Source organism: Macaca mulatta, chromosome 6, assembly GCF_049350105.2.
Source record: "Macaca mulatta isolate MMU2019108-1 chromosome 6, T2T-MMU8v2.0, whole genome shotgun sequence".
Lineage (NCBI taxonomy): Eukaryota > Metazoa > Chordata > Mammalia > Primates > Cercopithecidae > Macaca > Macaca mulatta.
Window position 1 is genome coordinate 79,171,832 of NC_133411.1, and position 18,603 is coordinate 79,190,434.

At 39.1% G+C, this 18,603-nt stretch overlaps 1 protein-coding gene and 1 long non-coding RNA gene across 2 annotated transcripts in view; one reads left to right on the forward strand and one right to left on the reverse strand.

Moving 5' to 3' along the window:
- Window positions 1-1,880, reverse strand: part of LOC106998804 (uncharacterized) — a 123,248-nt gene extending 121,368 nt beyond the window's left edge. Inside the window, exon 1 of the long non-coding RNA XR_013418377.1 lies at window positions 1,485-1,880. This is a non-coding gene — a long non-coding RNA (uncharacterized LOC106998804). The remainder of the gene's footprint in view (window positions 1-1,484) is intronic.
- A 112-nt stretch (window positions 1,881-1,992) lies between these two features.
- The window catches only part of TNPO1 (transportin 1), a 98,853-nt gene continuing 82,242 nt past the window's right edge, over window positions 1,993-18,603 (forward strand). The window contains exon 1 of the mRNA XM_015140266.3: window positions 1,993-2,084. Within this exon, the coding sequence (XP_014995752.2) occupies window positions 2,070-2,084 (15 nt within the window). The 5' untranslated portion in view covers window positions 1,993-2,069. The remainder of the gene's footprint in view (window positions 2,085-18,603) is intronic.

Below are 18,603 nucleotides of genomic sequence, written 5' to 3' on the forward strand. Positions count from 1 at the left end.
GGTATAAAGAGAAAATACTACTGGATAGCTGCTATTATATGTGCAAACGGTGCAAAGAAAAATAAAATAAGCCATGTTAATAAATCCTTGTTAATGATAAGATTTACTCTTTAAAACATGTATTTTTAATTTGACCTAGAAGAGACAAAAAGGCTACATGTGTAAGAATCTCTATTCAACATAGAACTATTTTATATTAATATTTTCATTCACTTTGATTTTTACAAAAGAATACATATTTAATTTGCTTAATCTCAATTTTACAACATCTGATAATCAACATTTTTTTCTTTCAAACGATTGTGGCCAATAAATCCTCTTAGGCTAAATAATGTTGCTTTTTCTTCATTTCAATTATTTCTAAACTATTAATCAGAGGAACTCCTACTAATTGCTTAGTCAGCAGTATTTACATCTGTCATTATTTGCTAATCCTTTAGATTTTAGAAATATTTGTGTTTTTTCCTTTAGCAAAGAATAATGCAAATACTACACATCCTCTGATTTGTACAGATCCTAGTCCACGATGTAACTTTTCAAATGCAGAAATAAGCCATTTGTTATTTGGATAAATACACTTTTTCTGGGTATATTTTCCTGCAGATAAACTACCATTTAGGAAAGTTTATATTACATTTTTGTTCTTAGTAATCCACTCCTATTTGGGGGGGGGCTCTTTTTGATATACACTACTGTATTCAATTACTATCAAATTAACATTAGAACATGTTGAAATCATGAGTATTTTAGTTATCTATAATATTTTCCTTGCTAAGTTCAATTTCCCAATAATTTAAAAATGGTACTTTTAGTCTCAAATTTTAAGTTAAATAAACTAGTTGTTCCTGCAAAATGACTGTAGTTCAAATGAAAACTGTTAACATGTTTAGATGAACAAATAAATTATCTTAGTAAAAATTTACAGACATTTTCTAGTATTATATACTGCAATTTTACCTAAACTATGACAGGAAGGCAACAACTGTTACGTATTCTCAAAATATATACAGCACTTCCAGTAAGATAGTCGGAACTGCTGGTATTTCTACTCATATTGATCATGTGAGGAATATTATCACCGGAATTATCACCTTAGAAAATAAGAATCAGCTAGCTATGCAAATTTTAAGTATTTTTATACAGTAAATGTTACATATAAGAATCATCTGAGGGAAGGGAACTGATATTTATCTCATTACCGTTGTTGCAATTGGGTATAAAAACGTCCACCACTCCCATTTTGAATCATTTGCCGTACAGAAAATAGAGGACATTTTAATTTCTCATGATGGCAGGTTAGGGAGAGAAGGGCTTGTTATTTCTAAGAGCAAGAAACTACAGTTTTATAGGATTGCACACCTGGAGACGTAAAAATTTTATAAATCACTGAATTTTAATTACATAGTAGTTTATACGCCAGATATAACACACGTCAAAAGCCTATTTTGTACTAAGCAGGCAGCCATCCACCCGCATCTACCTACCGAAGCCATTTCTGCTTTTTACCAGCGACGCTGGAACTGTGTTATTGTGGGATATGTTCAGTGTTGAACAGGCTCCCAGGGCACGGCTGTTACTTTGGAGGTTATGCTGGGGTACAGAAGTTAGGCTGGGGCAGGGCCATCCTCCTAGGAGGGCCCAGCACAGTCTGAGCAACCACACTGGCGGGCCATTTTGCTCACAGCCCCACCGCGCAGGACAGCGTCTGCAGCTGCTGCGTGCGAGACCCAGAGGCTCCGGTCAGCGCGCCGGCCGCAGGGAGTGCGAGCACTTGTGAGCCCCGCGCCAGGCCGGTGAGGTCTGAAGCTACAGAGCCCGCTTAGAAAGCACTGCCGCGCGCTGCCGGACGCAGGCCCACAGGCCCAGCCGACCGAGGCCGCAGTTTTCCCAGCCCCGCCGCCGTTGCCAAGGCGACCGCCGCCGAACGTTCCCGCGGCGGGCTCCGCCCCCCGGCCAATCGGACCGGCGCTCGGTGGAGCCCAGATTCTCTTTGTTCCGCAGCCATTTCAGGCCCCGGACAGGAGGCAGTGCCGCTTCGGCCGAAGGCCTGAGCGCCCGAGGCCTCTGGGATGGTGTGGGACCGGGTAGGTGGCGTGAGGGTGCGCGGCCCCGAACTGGAGGGGCGGCAGTAGAGGCTGGGAGCTCCGAGCTGCCTGACGCGCCTACGGGAGAGACGCTGGGCTCGCTCGCTCTCCCGGTGCCCGCCCGGCCGTTTGAAGCCGGGAGGCAGCGGCGGCGCGGTTCTAACCCCAACAGCTGCCGGCCCAGGCGCCCTGCGGGACCCGGGTAGGGGGCAGGCGACGGCGGCTCCTCAGGTGTCCGAGGAGCCCGTCAGGGGCGGCGGGAGCCCGTTACAAGGGGCGGGAAGGGAATGATCTGATACTCAGGGAAGCGTTTGCCTCGCCTGTTAAGCTGTGGCGTTTGAGGGCCCTTGAGCGCTGCAGTCGGCTGCCCCGGGACGGCAGCCTCCCACTGGTTCTGGGCGCTGGCCGGCGCTGCCCGAGATGGACCAGTCTTTGTCGCGCCCTGGGCCCCTCTGCCCGGGTCTCCCGCGTCCGCACACAGCGCCCATCGTCCTCACATGCAGCTTGCCGATCTCTTTCTCCCGGCGATTCTTTCTCCTTGGGGCTTCTTGGCCTCACGACATGTTTACATAATGTTTGTGACTGTACGGGTTTGGCGTGGGTTTGTGGGGTTTGCACTTCTACCTGCACTCCCATGCGTACAAGCAACAGGGAACAGCTGCTGAGGAGCAGACCGGCCACCACAATCAAGCTATTTTCGGAATGGCTTTCTTTAAAAATGATCGCGTGTTGCTTACTGATTTTAAAAATCAACTGGACTTTGCAAGGATTGCTTACAGTTTAAGTCTGTTATCTTAATCGCTAATCAGGTTGGTCTATCAGTAGATGTAAATGTAGAAAATTGAAATTGGAGGCTATCTACAAATTGATTTTGACAGCTGTATTAAGAAGCTTAATAACTGTCCTTTGAAACAGTAATGACTTAAATGATGAATGCGTAAATGGTACTTCTTTTACCCTAAAAAAAAGATACTTTTAAAATTGCAAGATGTATGGTGTAATAGGTGTTTGGAAATGAAGGTTGTAAAATGGCTGTCCTGACGTACTCACTTTTAGAATAACAAAACTTCCTGCAGGATTTTAAGTTTCCCTGTTGTATCAAAGCTTTCATATTAGAGTGGTGAAGAAGCTATATTTAGTGGAAAAGGGGAAAGTCCCGTTTTTTGGGAAAGGATCTGTTTTCCACTTTTACCTTACTTGGCACCCTAGTTGTTCCTAGAGAAGGCTGTATCGGGATGAAAATTAGCAACCACAAAAGGGAAATAGTAGTTTGAAGGTGCAGATTTCTTTTTCAGTCTCTAGCTATGCAATGCATAAATTTATACTAGTTTGGCAGTACGATTTTTACTTCGTGCAATTTAACGTGAGCCTAATGAAGTACTAGTGTTCTGTTTTCTTTTTCCTAAAAGGGGCCGCCACCCTGGATTAGTCTTGGTGTGGCTGCATCTTTGTCCTAGTCAGGAATTATTAAATTCCTCCCACTGAAATATCTATAAAAATCTTGTTTGCGCTTCTACCTCAACTCTCAGCGGCTTTATTACCATTATATAATGTGAACAGAATAAGATTTTTTGTAAAAATATATAATTCTAGTTGTAAGCTTTTCCGATATCAATACTTGTTATTGTATTCATTGTTTTTATGACTATAGTTTTTCTTATTTATAATTTTAAAGCCATTCCATGAACTCAGTTTTTCTAAGTGTTGTAAATGAGCTCCTACATTGAAATGTAAACATCTATATTTAGAAGAATTTCTTGACTTTTAAGCATGTTGGATTCTGCAAATGTTTTTATAAGAAAAGAAACCTGGTTATAAAGGAAGTCAAACCAAGTGACGTGTAATGAAATAAATTTATCAAATATAAACTGCAGAGAGGAGCACAGCAGTGAGTGGGGGAGTTCTTTTTATTGGCCAGGGTATAAATTGTGATTTTTTTTTCCTGAGATTGATATTTGAATACATATTGGTGCCAAAAAGATATCCTCCCCCCTCAAAACAGTTTGGTTTACCAGCAAAAGGGTGAGAAAGCTGAGAGAATCAAAGAAACTGATGAGGTTTTCAAAAACAATGGAGAACAATGCCATCCTTAAAGAGGAAGGATCAGAAACAGTGAAATTCCCCTGGAGGTTGAGGATTTTTCTTAGTTGGCCCTATTCAGCCATTGCCATGGTAAATCTGTTGAGTGTTGGCAGGTGAAGGAGTCTTCTGAGTTGTACAAGGAATGAACTTCACAATGGAAGACAGATGTTTGCAAGAGTGGTGCCTTAATCCGTATTGTGTTGCTGTAAAAGAATACCTGAGACTGGGTCCTTTATTAAGAGAAGAGGTTTATTATTTGGCTCACGGTTCTGCAGGCTGGGAAGTATAAGAAGCAAGGCGCCGCCATCTGGTCAGCTTGTTGTGCTGCATCATATCATGTTAGAGAAGGTCAAAGGGGAAGCTCCCCAGGCAAAGAAAGGGAAATCTGAGGGGAGAGGGGCCTGGCTTTCTAACAACTCACCCTCGGGGAACTAAATCATGTCCACGAGATCATGATCAAATTTCAACATGAATTTTGATGGAGACAGACACACCATATGCAAACTACAGCAAGTGGCAACTGATTTGTAATTATATGCGTGGATGTTAGTTGGGAGGTTTTCAAAAGCAAGTGTGATTGGGTTGCTTTGAAGGGTCCTTTGAAGTACTGTCAGTTGCTATAATAAGTAAGAATATTAGAGTTCTAGAGTCTCAATGGTCAAATGAGATATTGAAATGGGAAATAGGGAGGCAGATTTGTCTTGGAATTTTCTGGAGTAGATAGAATACATATAGGAATAGTGGCTACATCTTAATCCAAAAAGACACTCCATGCCAGAGCAAATATTACAACTCAGTACTGAAAAAAAAGCTGATAACCGTGAGACCATAAAGTTGGGATTGATATATGCCTTTTTAACGGTTAAATTTTTAAAACAAAGCAAAACTTTTCAGTGTAGTGTAGAGAACAGGCGCTTTAGAGCTACACTATTGGGATTCAGATTTTGGCACCTTCTGTAATTATCTGTGTGACCTTGGGCAAGTTATTTAATCTCACTTTTTCATCTTATGTTATGAGGAGTAAATGAGTTAATACAGTAAGCTCTTAAAACTGGGCCTGTCATGTATTAACTTTTTCATAGATAATAACTGCTGTTATCATCAATGTCATTATCATTGTTAATTATTTCAGAAAATATAGAAAACCATAAAATAAAAATTACAAATATCAGTACTACATAGTAACTACTGTAAGCCCTTTGGTGCATTTCCTTCCAATGTTTTTTTCTGAGTTTATTGGATTTTTTTCACAGTTGACACTTTACTATGTGGGTAATTTTGTATTCTTTTTTCACCTAGCACCATAAGCATTTTCTTATGCTACTAAATTATTTTGTTACCATATTTAATGTTTGCATGTTTGTGTGGATTTCTCATTATTAAACAGTTTCTAAATTTTTTGCAGTTATAAGAAACACTGCAATGAACATCCTCATAAAAAATATCAATTTCTGCATTCTAGATTATGAAGATAGAGTCCCCAAAGCAAAAATACTGAGTCAAAGTAAACATCCAAAGCTCATGGTCCATACTGCCAAATTGCTTTTATTTAAGGGAATTTAATAATGAACTTATTAATACAATAAATTGAGACTACACAGTATTTATTGTTCCTGTTGCTTGGGGATTAGAAGAATAGAGAGTGGATTAACGTTTTACTTGTAATGTACTGGACATTATTTGTAGGCATTTAATATACATTGTCACTTTCATGTACATTTTTCTCATTTATTATCTTGGCTCTGTGTTATGCATGGGAGTTACTTCTATTTTACTGATGAGAAAACAAAGTGTAAATAGGTAAGTACTTTGTCCAAGGGCTCAGAGCGTTCGAGCCTGAATCTGAATCTAGATCTGCTTGGCTGCAAAGCTCATCATGCTGTTTTGTTTGTATACTTTTATATCATATACATACTTGGAATTTTATGCTGTAACTAACTATAGATCACAGACCACACTTTTAAGATAAACTGAGTTGGGAATAATGAATGGGTAAGTTGCAAAGTTAAACAAGACAGAGCTTAACTTTTCACATACATTTTAGAGAAAAATCTTTACCCGGGTGAGATATAATTGGTAACAATTATATAAAACTGGGTTCTAAAGTGAATGCACCAAATATCTGTGGGTGCAACTCTTAATGATCTCAAAACAAATAAGTGAGAGAAAACTAAAGAAATCTCAAATTTGATTAAATCTGGGGCGTAAGAGGAATGAAAAGGCCCGTAAGTGCTTAAATTGAAATATGCATTTAGTAAAACTCCTGGTAAAGTAAATGAAGGTTCTACTGGGGAAATAAAAAAAAATATGTTTCACATAAGGAAAATAGAACTACCTACAAGGTAGGTAGTGGAGCCCCTTTATCCTAGATGCATATGTTCCTACCACAGATGAAAAAGTTAATCTTAGGAAGGATAAGATTCCACCACTTTTGTTTTTACTAAGAAAGGAATTAAGGAAGAGAAGTATTTCAGCAAATCATGAATATGCTAAATAAATGTAAATAAATTATTAGGAATAGGTGGTATCCACCAAAATTTTAAAGAAATGAGTATGAAAGTACAGAACTCTTGATTATTATACTACCATTAGAAATTATGTTTTTTGAAAAATATTTAATGAAATTAAATATATATTTTGACTGGAGTATAGCAGAACTAGGAAATGATGAGAGAGCTAGCAAACCATGAAGGACTTTGTGTGCCATTTATTAGTGCTGGCATTATCTCTTGTCGAGAGATTTACATACTAGTGGAGAAAGAGATGTGTAAATAAACAAGTTCAATAAGTGTATTTACAGATTTCGTGATATAAATCTGTAAAAACACCAAGAAAGGCCAGTAATAGATTCGTTGAGTAGAATAGGGGGAATGTCTGGAGCATTTTGGGAACTAGGAACAGCATTTCAGTGAGTGTGTCAGTAAAGATAAGGATCCGCTGTGTTCTTGGAAATCTTCAGCAGTTCAGGGGCCCTGAAAGGTATATAGCAGGGGTCCACAAGCTTTCTGTAAAGGGCCAGATAGCAAATAATTTCTGCTTTGTGGGCCATACCATCTCTACCACTGTAGTGCAAAAACAGTTATGAAACCAGTGGTATGGCCAGATTTGACTAAGGCCTTAATTAGACAAACTCTAATATATAGTACAGAGGGATTTGGAAGAGAGAGCACCTACTGAGCCTTATATCACCCTATCATGAGCCGTTGAAAGGTATGAAACGAATCTAGAAGATTGATTTGTGTGAATCATTAAGAAGAGAATAAAATAGATTTTTAAAGCACTGTACATCAATTTAAAAGGGAAAACAACTGTTTTTTAAGTGGGCAAGTTCCACAGAAGAGGAAATATGGCTAGCGGGTAAACATGGAATAATGATTTACCTCACCAGTAGACAAATGCAAAGTAAAGCAGTGACTTTTTTTTTCCTGCTCATTATACCGGCAAAAGAGAAAAAAGTTTTGTTAGTATGTATTGAGAAGGTTAAAGGGATAACATTGAATATATCAGTACAGCTATTTTAAAGTAAAAACAACTTTGACCCAGCAGTTTCCATTTCTTAGTGAAACACATGAGTGTATCATAGGAGTCATGTGTGCTAGGATTAGTCTTGGTCAGTAACCACAGAACCTCCAGACTTCCCGTTCACATTTTATCTCTGGCTCTCCATTCATAAAATGTTCTACACTTTTTTTGGAGATGGAGTCTCGCTCTGTTGCTCAGGCTGGAGTGCACTGGCGTGATTTCGGCTCACTGCAACCTCTGCCTCCTGTGTTCAAGCAATTCTCCTGCCTCAGCCTGCCTAATAACTGGGACTACAGGCACACACTGCCATGCCCAGCTGATTTTTTGTATTTTAGTAAAGACGAGGTTTCACTGTGTTGGCCAGGCAGGTCTCCAACTCCTGACTTCAGGCAATCCGCCCACCTCGACCTCCCAAAGTGCTGGGATTACAGGTGTGAGCCACTGCGCTCGAACTGGGTCTACACTTTTTTTTTTTTTTTTTTTGGAGACAGAGTCTAGCTCTCTTGCCCAGGCTGGAATGGGGTCTACACTTTTTCTTAAACCCCTTCTCAACTCTTCATACCCTTCTAGTGTGCCTTGTGAAATTAACTGTCTATCATCTGCAAAATCCAGTCTGAACCTATTCTTTTTTTTTTTTTTTTTTTTTTTTTTTTTTTTTTTGAGACGGAGTCTCGCTCTGTCGCCCAGGCTGGAGTGCAGTGGCGCGATCTCGGCTCACTGCAAGCTCCGCCTCCCAGGTTCACGCCATTCTCCTGCCTCAGCCTCCCGAGTAGCTGGGACTACAGGCGCCCACAACCGCGCCCGGCTAATTTTTTGTATTTTTAGTAGAGACGGGGTTTCACCGTGGTCTCGATCTCCTGACCTTGTGATCCGCCCGCCTCGGCCTCCCAAAGTGCTGGGATTACAGGCGTGAGCCACCGCGCCCGGCCCTGAACCTATTCTTAGATGTTGTTTTCACTTTCTTGCTCTAATGGAAACCGGACTCTCTTCCACTGTGCACTTGTGGGTGTTTTTGTTTGTTTGCTCCATAACTTTCCTTACCACTGTTTCTAGAGGTGGGAAAGATATCTGTCACGAGTCTCCTTGCTTCTTTCAGACTATGCTTCCTCCTTTCTCCCTACAATCTTCAGTTTTGAATTATGTCATAAAGGCTCACTGTCCCACTCTCCAGTCTTTATATTGAAATTGATAAGAGTATACATAACTGATCCGCCCAAACTCTGGCCTGTCATTTCCTAGACCTCTCTTCCAGTGTTCTTCCCATCTACGCTATGTCAGCCACTCATTCCACAGTGATACCCTCCTATATTGTCAATAACTGCAATCCTTCCATAGTTGCCATTTCATGTGTTCTGCTCTGTTACCCCTTCTTCCTATTTTTGCAGCTCACTCCTAGTGCCTCAGCCCTAACCATCTTCTGACCCCAGTGGAATCTCCAACCCATTGATCCTATTACTATTCCCCCGCCCCTTACCCTCTTGATGTTTTTACTCCCTTTTACATGGAATTTACTCATCTAAATTTCATGGTTAATCAGTTTAATTACTTCTTTGGATCCCCTTCCTTGCTCTTTGCTTGTTTGGCAAAACCAGAGCCCTAGTTAAAACAAACTCTCTGGGTTTTTTTTTTTTTTTTTTTTTTGCACTTGCCCCTATGTAACTGGGCATGGCCAGAAAAAAACCACGCAACCACACATGACCACAAACCTCAAGTGGGTCCGTAATGCTGCCCGATGATTGTACTGTATTTCCTAGTCTGCTTACTCTCCCACTCTTCTAAATGACTATTTCATATCTTATTTTCCCCAAACCTTCCATATCTCTTTTCCCATCCTCACCTTCAGCTCATGACCTTGCTTCCCATTTTGCTAGGAAAATTGAAGTAATCAGAACTTCCATAGACTGCAACCACTCCACGTACCTCTGGCACTCTATTTATGAAATGGTCTATGCAGCATTTGCTCAGTACATGACTATCTCCCTGCCCATTACCTTAGATTAACTGTTCATATTCTTGTCTACCTTTGTACTAGGCCCCATTCTGTCTCATCTGCTCAAGGACTTGGCTTCACGTTCTCTCCTTCCACATCATCAATTTTGTTCTCTTTATTGAATCATTTCTATCAGCAAACAAATATGCTATCATTTCTCTCCTCTTAGGAAAAAAATTGTCCCATTTCACCACATTACCCCAATTTTTTGTTTCCCGTGGGAGCAGTATTTCTCGAAATAGTTGTCTGTACTTGCTATTGCCAAGTTCTCTCCTCTAGTACTCTGTTAAACCCACTCTAGTCAGGCCTTTGTCTGCACCACTCCCACAGAAACAGCTCCTCTGGTTCTTCAGTAGCCCCCATATTGTTAAACGCCCTATGTTATTGATTCTCATCCTATGTGACCTGTCAGCAGCATTTGACACAGCTGTTTGCTTCCCTTAGCCTTGAAACCATTTCTTCTTTGCCTTCTAGGACGTCACACATTCCTGGTTATCTGCTGTCTCAATGCTGGTCCTTGTAATTCTCCTTTTCCTTTATTTTCACTGACCTCTTAAAGTTGGAGAGCCCCAATTTTATTGTTTGTTTGTTTGTTTCTATCTATGCTCATTTTATTGGTAATCTCATTTAGTCTCATGGCTTTAAATACCATGTAAATATCAACAATACCCAAATTTAGATCTTTAGCCCCTCTCCCCAATTCCAGTCTTATACGTGCAATTGCCTATTCAGCATCTCCCCTAAATGTTTAATAATAGACATCAAGTCGGCATACCCAAAAACTAAACTCCTAAACTTTCTCCCCAGTGCCTACCTTACCCACAGACTCCCCCATTTCTGTCAATGGCAACTCCATCCTGCAGCTCAGACCAAAATCTTGACCTTATTTTTTTACTTCACTTTTTCTTTTGCTCTTCAGATCTGTTCTTTCAGGGCAATCTGTTTTCTGTATCATCAAAATACATCCAAAATCCTATCATGCCTCACCACCTCCCGCACTGCCACCACCCTTGTCCAAGCCACTACCATCACATCTTGTTGGATTACTGAAATAGGTTGCTATGTGGTCTGCCCCTTCTGCCCTAGCCCCTCCCAAGAGTATTTTCTCAATACAGTAGCCAGAATAAGCCTTTCGCAAATTAAGACAGTCCCTGTCACTTCTCCTGCAATGGCTTCTGTTATGGTCTGAATGTATGTGTCCTCCCAAACTTGAAATCCTAACTCCGAAGTTGATATTATTAGGAAATGGGGCCTTTAGGAGGCCATTAGGTCATGGAAGTGGAGTCCTCATGAACAGGATTGGTGCCCTTAAAAAGCCCTAGAGGCCAGGTGCGGTGGCTTATGTCTGTAATCCCAGCACTTTGGGAGGCTGAGGTGGGCGGATCACGAGGTCAGGAGATCGAGACCATCTTGGCTCACACAGTGAAACCCCATCTCTACTAAAAATACAAAAAATTCGCTGGGCGTGGTGGCACGTGCCTGTAGTCCCAGCTACTCGGGAGGCTGAGGCAGGAGAATCGAACCCAGGAGGCTGAAGTTGCAGTGAGCCGAGATCGCGCCACTGAACTCCAGCCTGAGTGACGTGGCGAGACTCTGTCTCAAAGCAAACAAACAAACAAAAACCCTAGAGAGATCCCTTGCCCTTTGTCTCTTGAGGACACAGCAAGAAGTCTGTGAGCTAGAATGCAGCCCTCACCAGATACTGAATATGTCTTGATCTTGGACTTCCCATCCTACAGAATGGTAAGAAATCGATTTCTGTTGTTTATGAGCTATCTCATTTGTGGTGTTTTGTGATAGCAACCTGAATGGACTAAGACATTCCCTTTCATTCAGCCAGAGAATAGCTGGTCCTGTGAGGCTCTACATGATCTGCCCAATCCACTCCACTTTCTCCTTACCCTCCTGACCTCATTAACTATTACCACTGTCTTCCTCTTGCTCACTGGCCTCCTTGCTATATCTGTCCTGTTCCTGCTTTAGATCTCTTGCTGGCTCCACTCTCTGAAATGTACTTCTTCCACATATCTGCTTGGCTCAATGGACTTACCTCCCAGTCTTTGCTCAGATCTTACCATCTATGAAACCCTATTTAATACTATATTATATCCTGCACTTCCCCCCCACCGCACTCTTATCCTGGACTCCTTTTTATTTTTTGCATAGCACATACCACCTTCTAACGTACTCTATTAGGGGTCAGCAAGCCACAGCTCCATGAGCTTCTGCCCTGTTTTTGTACATTCTATAAGCTAAGAATAGTTTTTACATTTTTAAAGGATTGTAAAAACAAAGCAAAAAATATGTGACATATATATGTGGCCTGCAAAGCCAAAAATATTTACTCTCTGGCCCTTTTCAAAAAAAGTTTACACTGTATATTTTATTCTGTTTATTGTCCTCCTCCTCCTGCAAGAATACGGGCTGCAAGAGGGCAAGATCTTTGTTTTATTTTTTGCTGTATCTGCAGCAAGATACAGATACAGAGCCTAGAATGTAGTAGACACTCAGTAAATATTTGTTAAATTAATTGTTCGTAATGGTGCAAAATGGTAATTACGTTAAGTGTTCACCAATAGACCTATATATTCCAATGAGTAACAAAATAAATCTCTGTATAATGACTAGGAAAGTTAAGGCGTATTTTGAAGTTTGCTATAGAACAGGCATAAAACACTTTTTGTTTCTACAGATACCTGTGTATTTAATTCCATAGAGAAGAACTCTACAAGGATACGCAACCAAATGAATACTAAAGTACTTCTGGGGAGGGAACCAAGATTAAGGGAGATAGTTGAAAGGAGCTTGAATTTCATATATATTGTTTGCTTTTCTTTTTTTTAGCAATGAGAAACTGTCACATGTTAATGTTTTACATTAAGTTATTTTTTAATGAAGAGACAAGAAAAAACAAATACATATTAAGAAAATAAAGCAGAGAGAGGAAAAGGAAGAGGACATTGCCTTTCTTAAATGTCTTATTTGGCCAGCAGTCAATCTGAAAGAGGGGAAGGAGTGAGCAATGTGAATATGGGGGAAAGAGCATGCAAAAGTAAAGGCCCTCAGGTGGGAACAAACTTAGCATGATCTGGAGACTGTAAGAAAACCAGTGTGATGAACATAGTGAAAAAGGGGACAGAGACTGCTAGGAGATAAGTTCAGAGAGATGGACAGGCACCCATGTTAGGTACAGCTTTGCAGGCTGTGATGAGGATATAAGGTCTTCTGTGTGATGGGAAACCATTGGAAGATTTTGATGGGGGGAAGACATGATTTAATTACAGATTTAATAAGCTCATTTTTGCTGCTTTGTCTCAGAGAATGGGTTATGACAGAATAAAAGGGGAGGCAGGCAAATCTGCCTAGACCATGGACTAGGGTGAACAGCAGAGGGGGTGAGAAATGGTCAATTCAGGGTATATTTTGATGGTGTATTTTAAGTCTTGGCTGATGGTATTTGGGATATGAAGGAAATCAAGGGAAATAAGGATCATTGCTTCTGATCTCCATAATTGACCTGAACAACTGGGTGAAAACTAGTGGTATTTAGTGGTATTAGGCAACTGAAGGAGGAGCAGATTGGAATGGGTTAGAGAAGGGAATCAAGAGTTTTGTTTCAAGCCTGAGCAACATAGGGAGACCCTGTCTCCACAAAAAAAAAAAAAAAAAAAAAATGTGTTTTAATTAACTGGGCGTGGTGGCATGCGCCTATAGTCCCAGCCACTCAGGATGCTAAGGTGAGAGGATCACTTGAGCCTGGGAGGTCAAGGTTGCAGCGATCTGTGGTCATGCCACTGTACTCCAGACTGGGCAACAGAGGGAGACCCTGCCAAAAAAAAAAGAGTTTTGTTTCAACCAGCAAAGTTGGAGATGCCCATTTGACAAACAAGCAGTTATGTCTTGTCAGATGTTGGATACTTGAGTCTGGAATTCAGGGTGCTTTTAATGTTGCAGACTGATGAGATTATTTAGATAGAGAATAGAAGGGGGTCTAGGATATTGAGGGGAGCCAGCAAAGGAGACAAAGAGCAGCCAGTGAGATACAAGGAGGACCAGCGAGATGTGGCGCCATAAGAGGTGAAAGAGTGGTCACCTGCATTCAGCACTGTGAAGAAATTAAGATGAGGCCGAGAAGAAGTTGTTGGGTTTGGCACTGTGGAAATCTCTCAGTGGAGTGGAGTACAACGGGAGACAGTGACTATTCACAACTTTCAGGATGTTTCTGTGAATGGTGGGGAGTGGAGAAACTTAGTTGTGGGGGATGAACAGAGTCTAAGCTGGTTTTTAAAGATATTATTTTAAATTACTTTTGAACTACAGAAAGTAGTACAAATAATTCAGAAAACTCCCATATTTACTTTACCTGGATTCACCAGTTTTTAACATTTTGCTACATTTGTTTGCTCTCTCTTTTTTGGGGGGGTCATTTGAGAGTAGGCTGCATACATCTGTGCCTCTTTAGCCCTTAATACTTTAATGTGCACATCCTGACAGCCAGGATATTCTCTTACAAAACTGCATACAGTGAGCAAATTCAGGATATTTCGTTTTTTACAGCCCACATTACAATTTTGCCAGTTGTCCCAGTAACATCTTTTGTAGCATTTTTTTTTTCCTACCAGTACCTGATCTGGTCTAGGATTTTATGCTCTATTTCGTTGTCATGTCTGTTTAGACAGAGAGGTATTTGCAATGATCATTATATCAGAAAGATAATTTAAAATTCTCTAGACGTGTATTATAACTTCATAATGGTAGATCAGTTTAATATGTCATCCTGATAAGCATTAGGACAGAAAGAAGAGCAAGGAAAGTGAAGATACTTTATATGTACATTTATCAGACTTGCGCATAAATAATGTGTTTTCAGAGTTATTGATATTTATTGTTTAGAAAGGTAAAACAACTTGGATTCTTTTGTGATAGGGTTGAGTTGGCAGTAGTATATGGACATGGTTTAAGAGTTTTTCAAAAAGAGTTTGTTTCATCTCATAAAATGCTGCATGTCAAACCTTTATTAGAATATATTGTGAGACTTAATTTAGGAAAAGAGCATTATAGAGTGAAACATTGGAACCACAAGTGTTTCAGAATAGGCATTAGAATGCTCCATTGGGTTTTTGGTTCAGTGATGAACACAGTTTTCTGTTACACAGTTTTGAGGGGTAGTGAGTAAAGACTTCTGAAAGCACAAGTTATGATGCAAATTTGTCTCCGACATTTTCAACCAGAGATTGTTCCTGCTATTGAATACGACTTCTGCAAGAAGTCACCTAAGGCTAGCACAGTACTGTGCTCTTTCACAGGGGCCCAAGTATTAGCTGAAAGTATCGAGTGACATGTAGCTTTCACTCAGGTAACTTAGACCCAGAACTACTCTTGAACAATTGAGTTGAATACAAGTTTCCCTCAAGGATAGGAGTGGCTCGGAGAATTTCATTAGCAAGTATAAGAAGTAATGCCAGCTTTTATATGTGAAGTATGACTAGATTCCTTGTTTATAGTCATCTAAATGTTTTACTTCTAGAAGCTGAAAGGAACATGGTCTTTAGTTGCTTTATAGGTGGGGAAATAAACCAAATGAGAGTATGTGATTGGTGTAGAATTCCCCAGCTGGCTACTCTTAATGCAGAGAATTGAGACTGGAGCCCCAGATTCCTGGTGCCCCTTCTTTTTTTTTTTTTTTTTTTTGACTCTTCTTGGCACTGAAGATTTAAACACCCTTAGAGGAAGGTAGTTGGTCCTAAAGCCCCATACAGTTACCCTGGGCTGTTAGCTCTAGACAGGTTATGGCTGTGAGTTTAAGTGTCTGCGTCATCCTTCCCTTAGCCTGAGCCCCCTGCACAAATAAGAAACAATGAAACCATAAAGGGAGGGTGAAGGTAGGAGATTTTTCTGGAGTCGGTTTTAGCATAGATAATAAGCTCTGAATCAAGAGAGTGGTACGGTAGTTTAATATTTAATGTAGGAATTTGATGGAGAAGCTTAAGAATCAGTAGAGAAATAAAAGGATGAGACATAAAAAGGATAAGGCACTAATAAAAATTCTAGCTTTGTTTTAACCTTACATCCTAATGGGCTAGAGACTTTTGTTAGGTACATGGCAGGCAATTTTTATTTGTAAAACAGAATATACACACTCTTACTGGAGTGTGATTCCCGTAGAGTTTAAATTGCTCAGCAGCTAGGGCAAAAGTGTCATTTTAGATAAAATTATTGTATTCTGATTCTGGGAAATACAAACTCGTGAACATCTCAAATGTTTTTGAGCAAGTTCATCAAATGCCTACCCACATATTATTTAATTTAATAACAATTTAAATTAATAAGTTAAGAAATCTTAGGAATTTCTGAGTTCATCCTCTCATTTCAGATGTTTTATTATTATGTTGGTAATTTCCAGCTGAGATCCTGCACATACAAGCACTTAAGACATGTTTCCTTTTGATTTAATAGCTGGCATTCCTTCCTTCTAGGAGATGCACAGTATGCTTATAATAATGTATGACCAAGAGTTAACTGAAGATTATGTATTTTATTAACTGTAAATAATATGAATCAGTTACTACATGAAATTATTTTTTAAATTGAAGTATCATTTCATGTGACTCAAGACAAAGGTTTTCTTTTTGTGTCTCTCAACCCTACTCCAGGATTTAGGAGAAGTTTATAATAAGTGAATTTATGTTTCTTTTCTAAGAATCAGTTTACTGTAATGGAAATAGTATATGTTTTTGAAATAGTTAATTAGACTCTTATGTCTACCAGTTGTAAGTGTATAGTTGTGAGTGGTATCTACCTTAAAGACTAAACAGGCACACAGAATTATGCCATTAGCTCGTTAGTCAAGATAGTTGTAAGCATTCATGTTCTTTCCATCCCTTCTTACCACATTAGTTTTCTTCGGCAGAAAAATGTATTAAGAAGAATCTATTGATGATTCTAACATAAGTACTTTAGATTTATTTATTTTTACAGTAGAGATTTTATTATGAATTAGTTTTTTACTTAACATATTTTAGTTATGATTATTGAGACAGTCTGTAGAATTTATTTCTACAGAAGTCTCAAGAACCATTGTTGGAGAATATAGGCCCTCTTTTCTAAGCTAAAATTCATTTTCATTTGCTTTTGGCTTTTACATATTTAGTAGAGATTTTTTCTTAGTTCTTCTAGTACAATGTATTGTTTGAGTGAGTTATTGTTTTTTCTTACATTGCCAGAATTTTGTATCGGCATTTGAAAAATTAGGAAATTAATGAAAGATCCTTGTATTATTATTTCTTTTGATATAAAATAAAATTTGGGGATTTGTTCTTTTAAATTTCATACTATTACTGTTTCTATATTTTTTACTTAGTATTTTGTAGCATTTAAATGTCAACGTGAATTTCATATTATTAATATATTAAAAATGATTTTGTATATACAAGGTATCAGAACAGTAATCACAAGTGTAGAATATGTAATGACTCCTGTTATCTAAGTAAAACTTCTGTTCTCTAATATTCAGGAAAGCCTTTCTCTGAAACTAGGTCTCTTAGATTTTAAAACAATTTTTTGGTATAATGCTTGAGCTTTGCAAAAGTTGAATCCTTTTTTTTTTATAACTATGAAGATGTTTTTGTTTTCAGTATTATCTTCATAGTATGTCTACTTATTTTGATTGTTGCATAATAGCTGCATCAGTTGAAGGTTATATTATTTGCCATATATTTATTGTTGATATTAGAAATAACCCTGGGATAAAATCTTTGAGTATAATACTGTCTTTTGTGTATTTAGGATTCTTAGGATACAGGCTCAGAAGTGTAATCATGAGGACAAAGTGTATAAAAATGTATATGGCTCAATATAGATTGTTGAGTTATTTCTTATAGGTCATACTAGTTTTATACTACCGTCAGTATTTTGTTAAAGTTGATTCATCTCCTCAGCAGCATAGGATATTATCATTTCAAAATTATCTTTGCTAATTGGACTAAAACCATTACTTTATTATTACATTTATTTGATTACTAGTAAGCTTCAGCATTTTCTCATGTTTGTTTAATGTTGTATTTCCTCCTGTGAATTTTCTTTCATGTGCTACTATTGGTTCTATATTAGCTTCCCAGAAAAGTTACTAATATATTGCTTTCTTGTTGGAATATTTTAGGAGCTCTCTTTTATACTCGTTCAAATAAAGCAGATATTCATCTACCATATTTGTCAACAGTGGTACCTCCTGGAAATGCCTAAGAGATGTTGTAGGTCCTTTGAGATATGGAATGTCCAAGTCTTGAGAACCAAGTAATACCGCTAGCATCATAGGGAGAGTAAATTGCCACTTTCCCTACATCTTCTCCTGGTGTAAAGTGTTAGTAAAATGAATGCTGTGAGGTGTTTTTTTCCCTTGATGGCATCAGTAGCAGTGATTGTCAGTGCTCAAAAACAAAATAGTGTAATTTGGAAAAGATGGGGGAAGATAGGAGAGGAGAGGGATAGAAGGAGATGGGGAAGGAATTCTGTTGTCCATAAAGAGGTGTACACCTGAACTGGCAGATGACTTTATTCTGGGTTTTCTCTACTTTTCCCATTCAGTTTCCTTTCCACCCATCTGGGTATATTCATTAGACTTCGTACCTTTCAGAGACCTGCATGTCAGCTCTCAGATTTACATTGGTGTTCAAATTGAAGGAAATTAATTCCCATGGCAGTCATCAGCCTTCATTGTACCAACCCTGCAGTTCCTAGAGAACTCCCTGCTGCTGAAAACTGCCTTACTTCCTGATGGCTTTCTATTTCTAATCCATGAATGACTTAAAATAAACCTCCCCTTTTCTCTTAGACAATCTGAATTTGAGTTATCCCCCCTCTTGAAAATAAAAGAGCTTAATCAGGATAGCAATTAGGTAAAATATTATCTATTAATTTATCGATTAG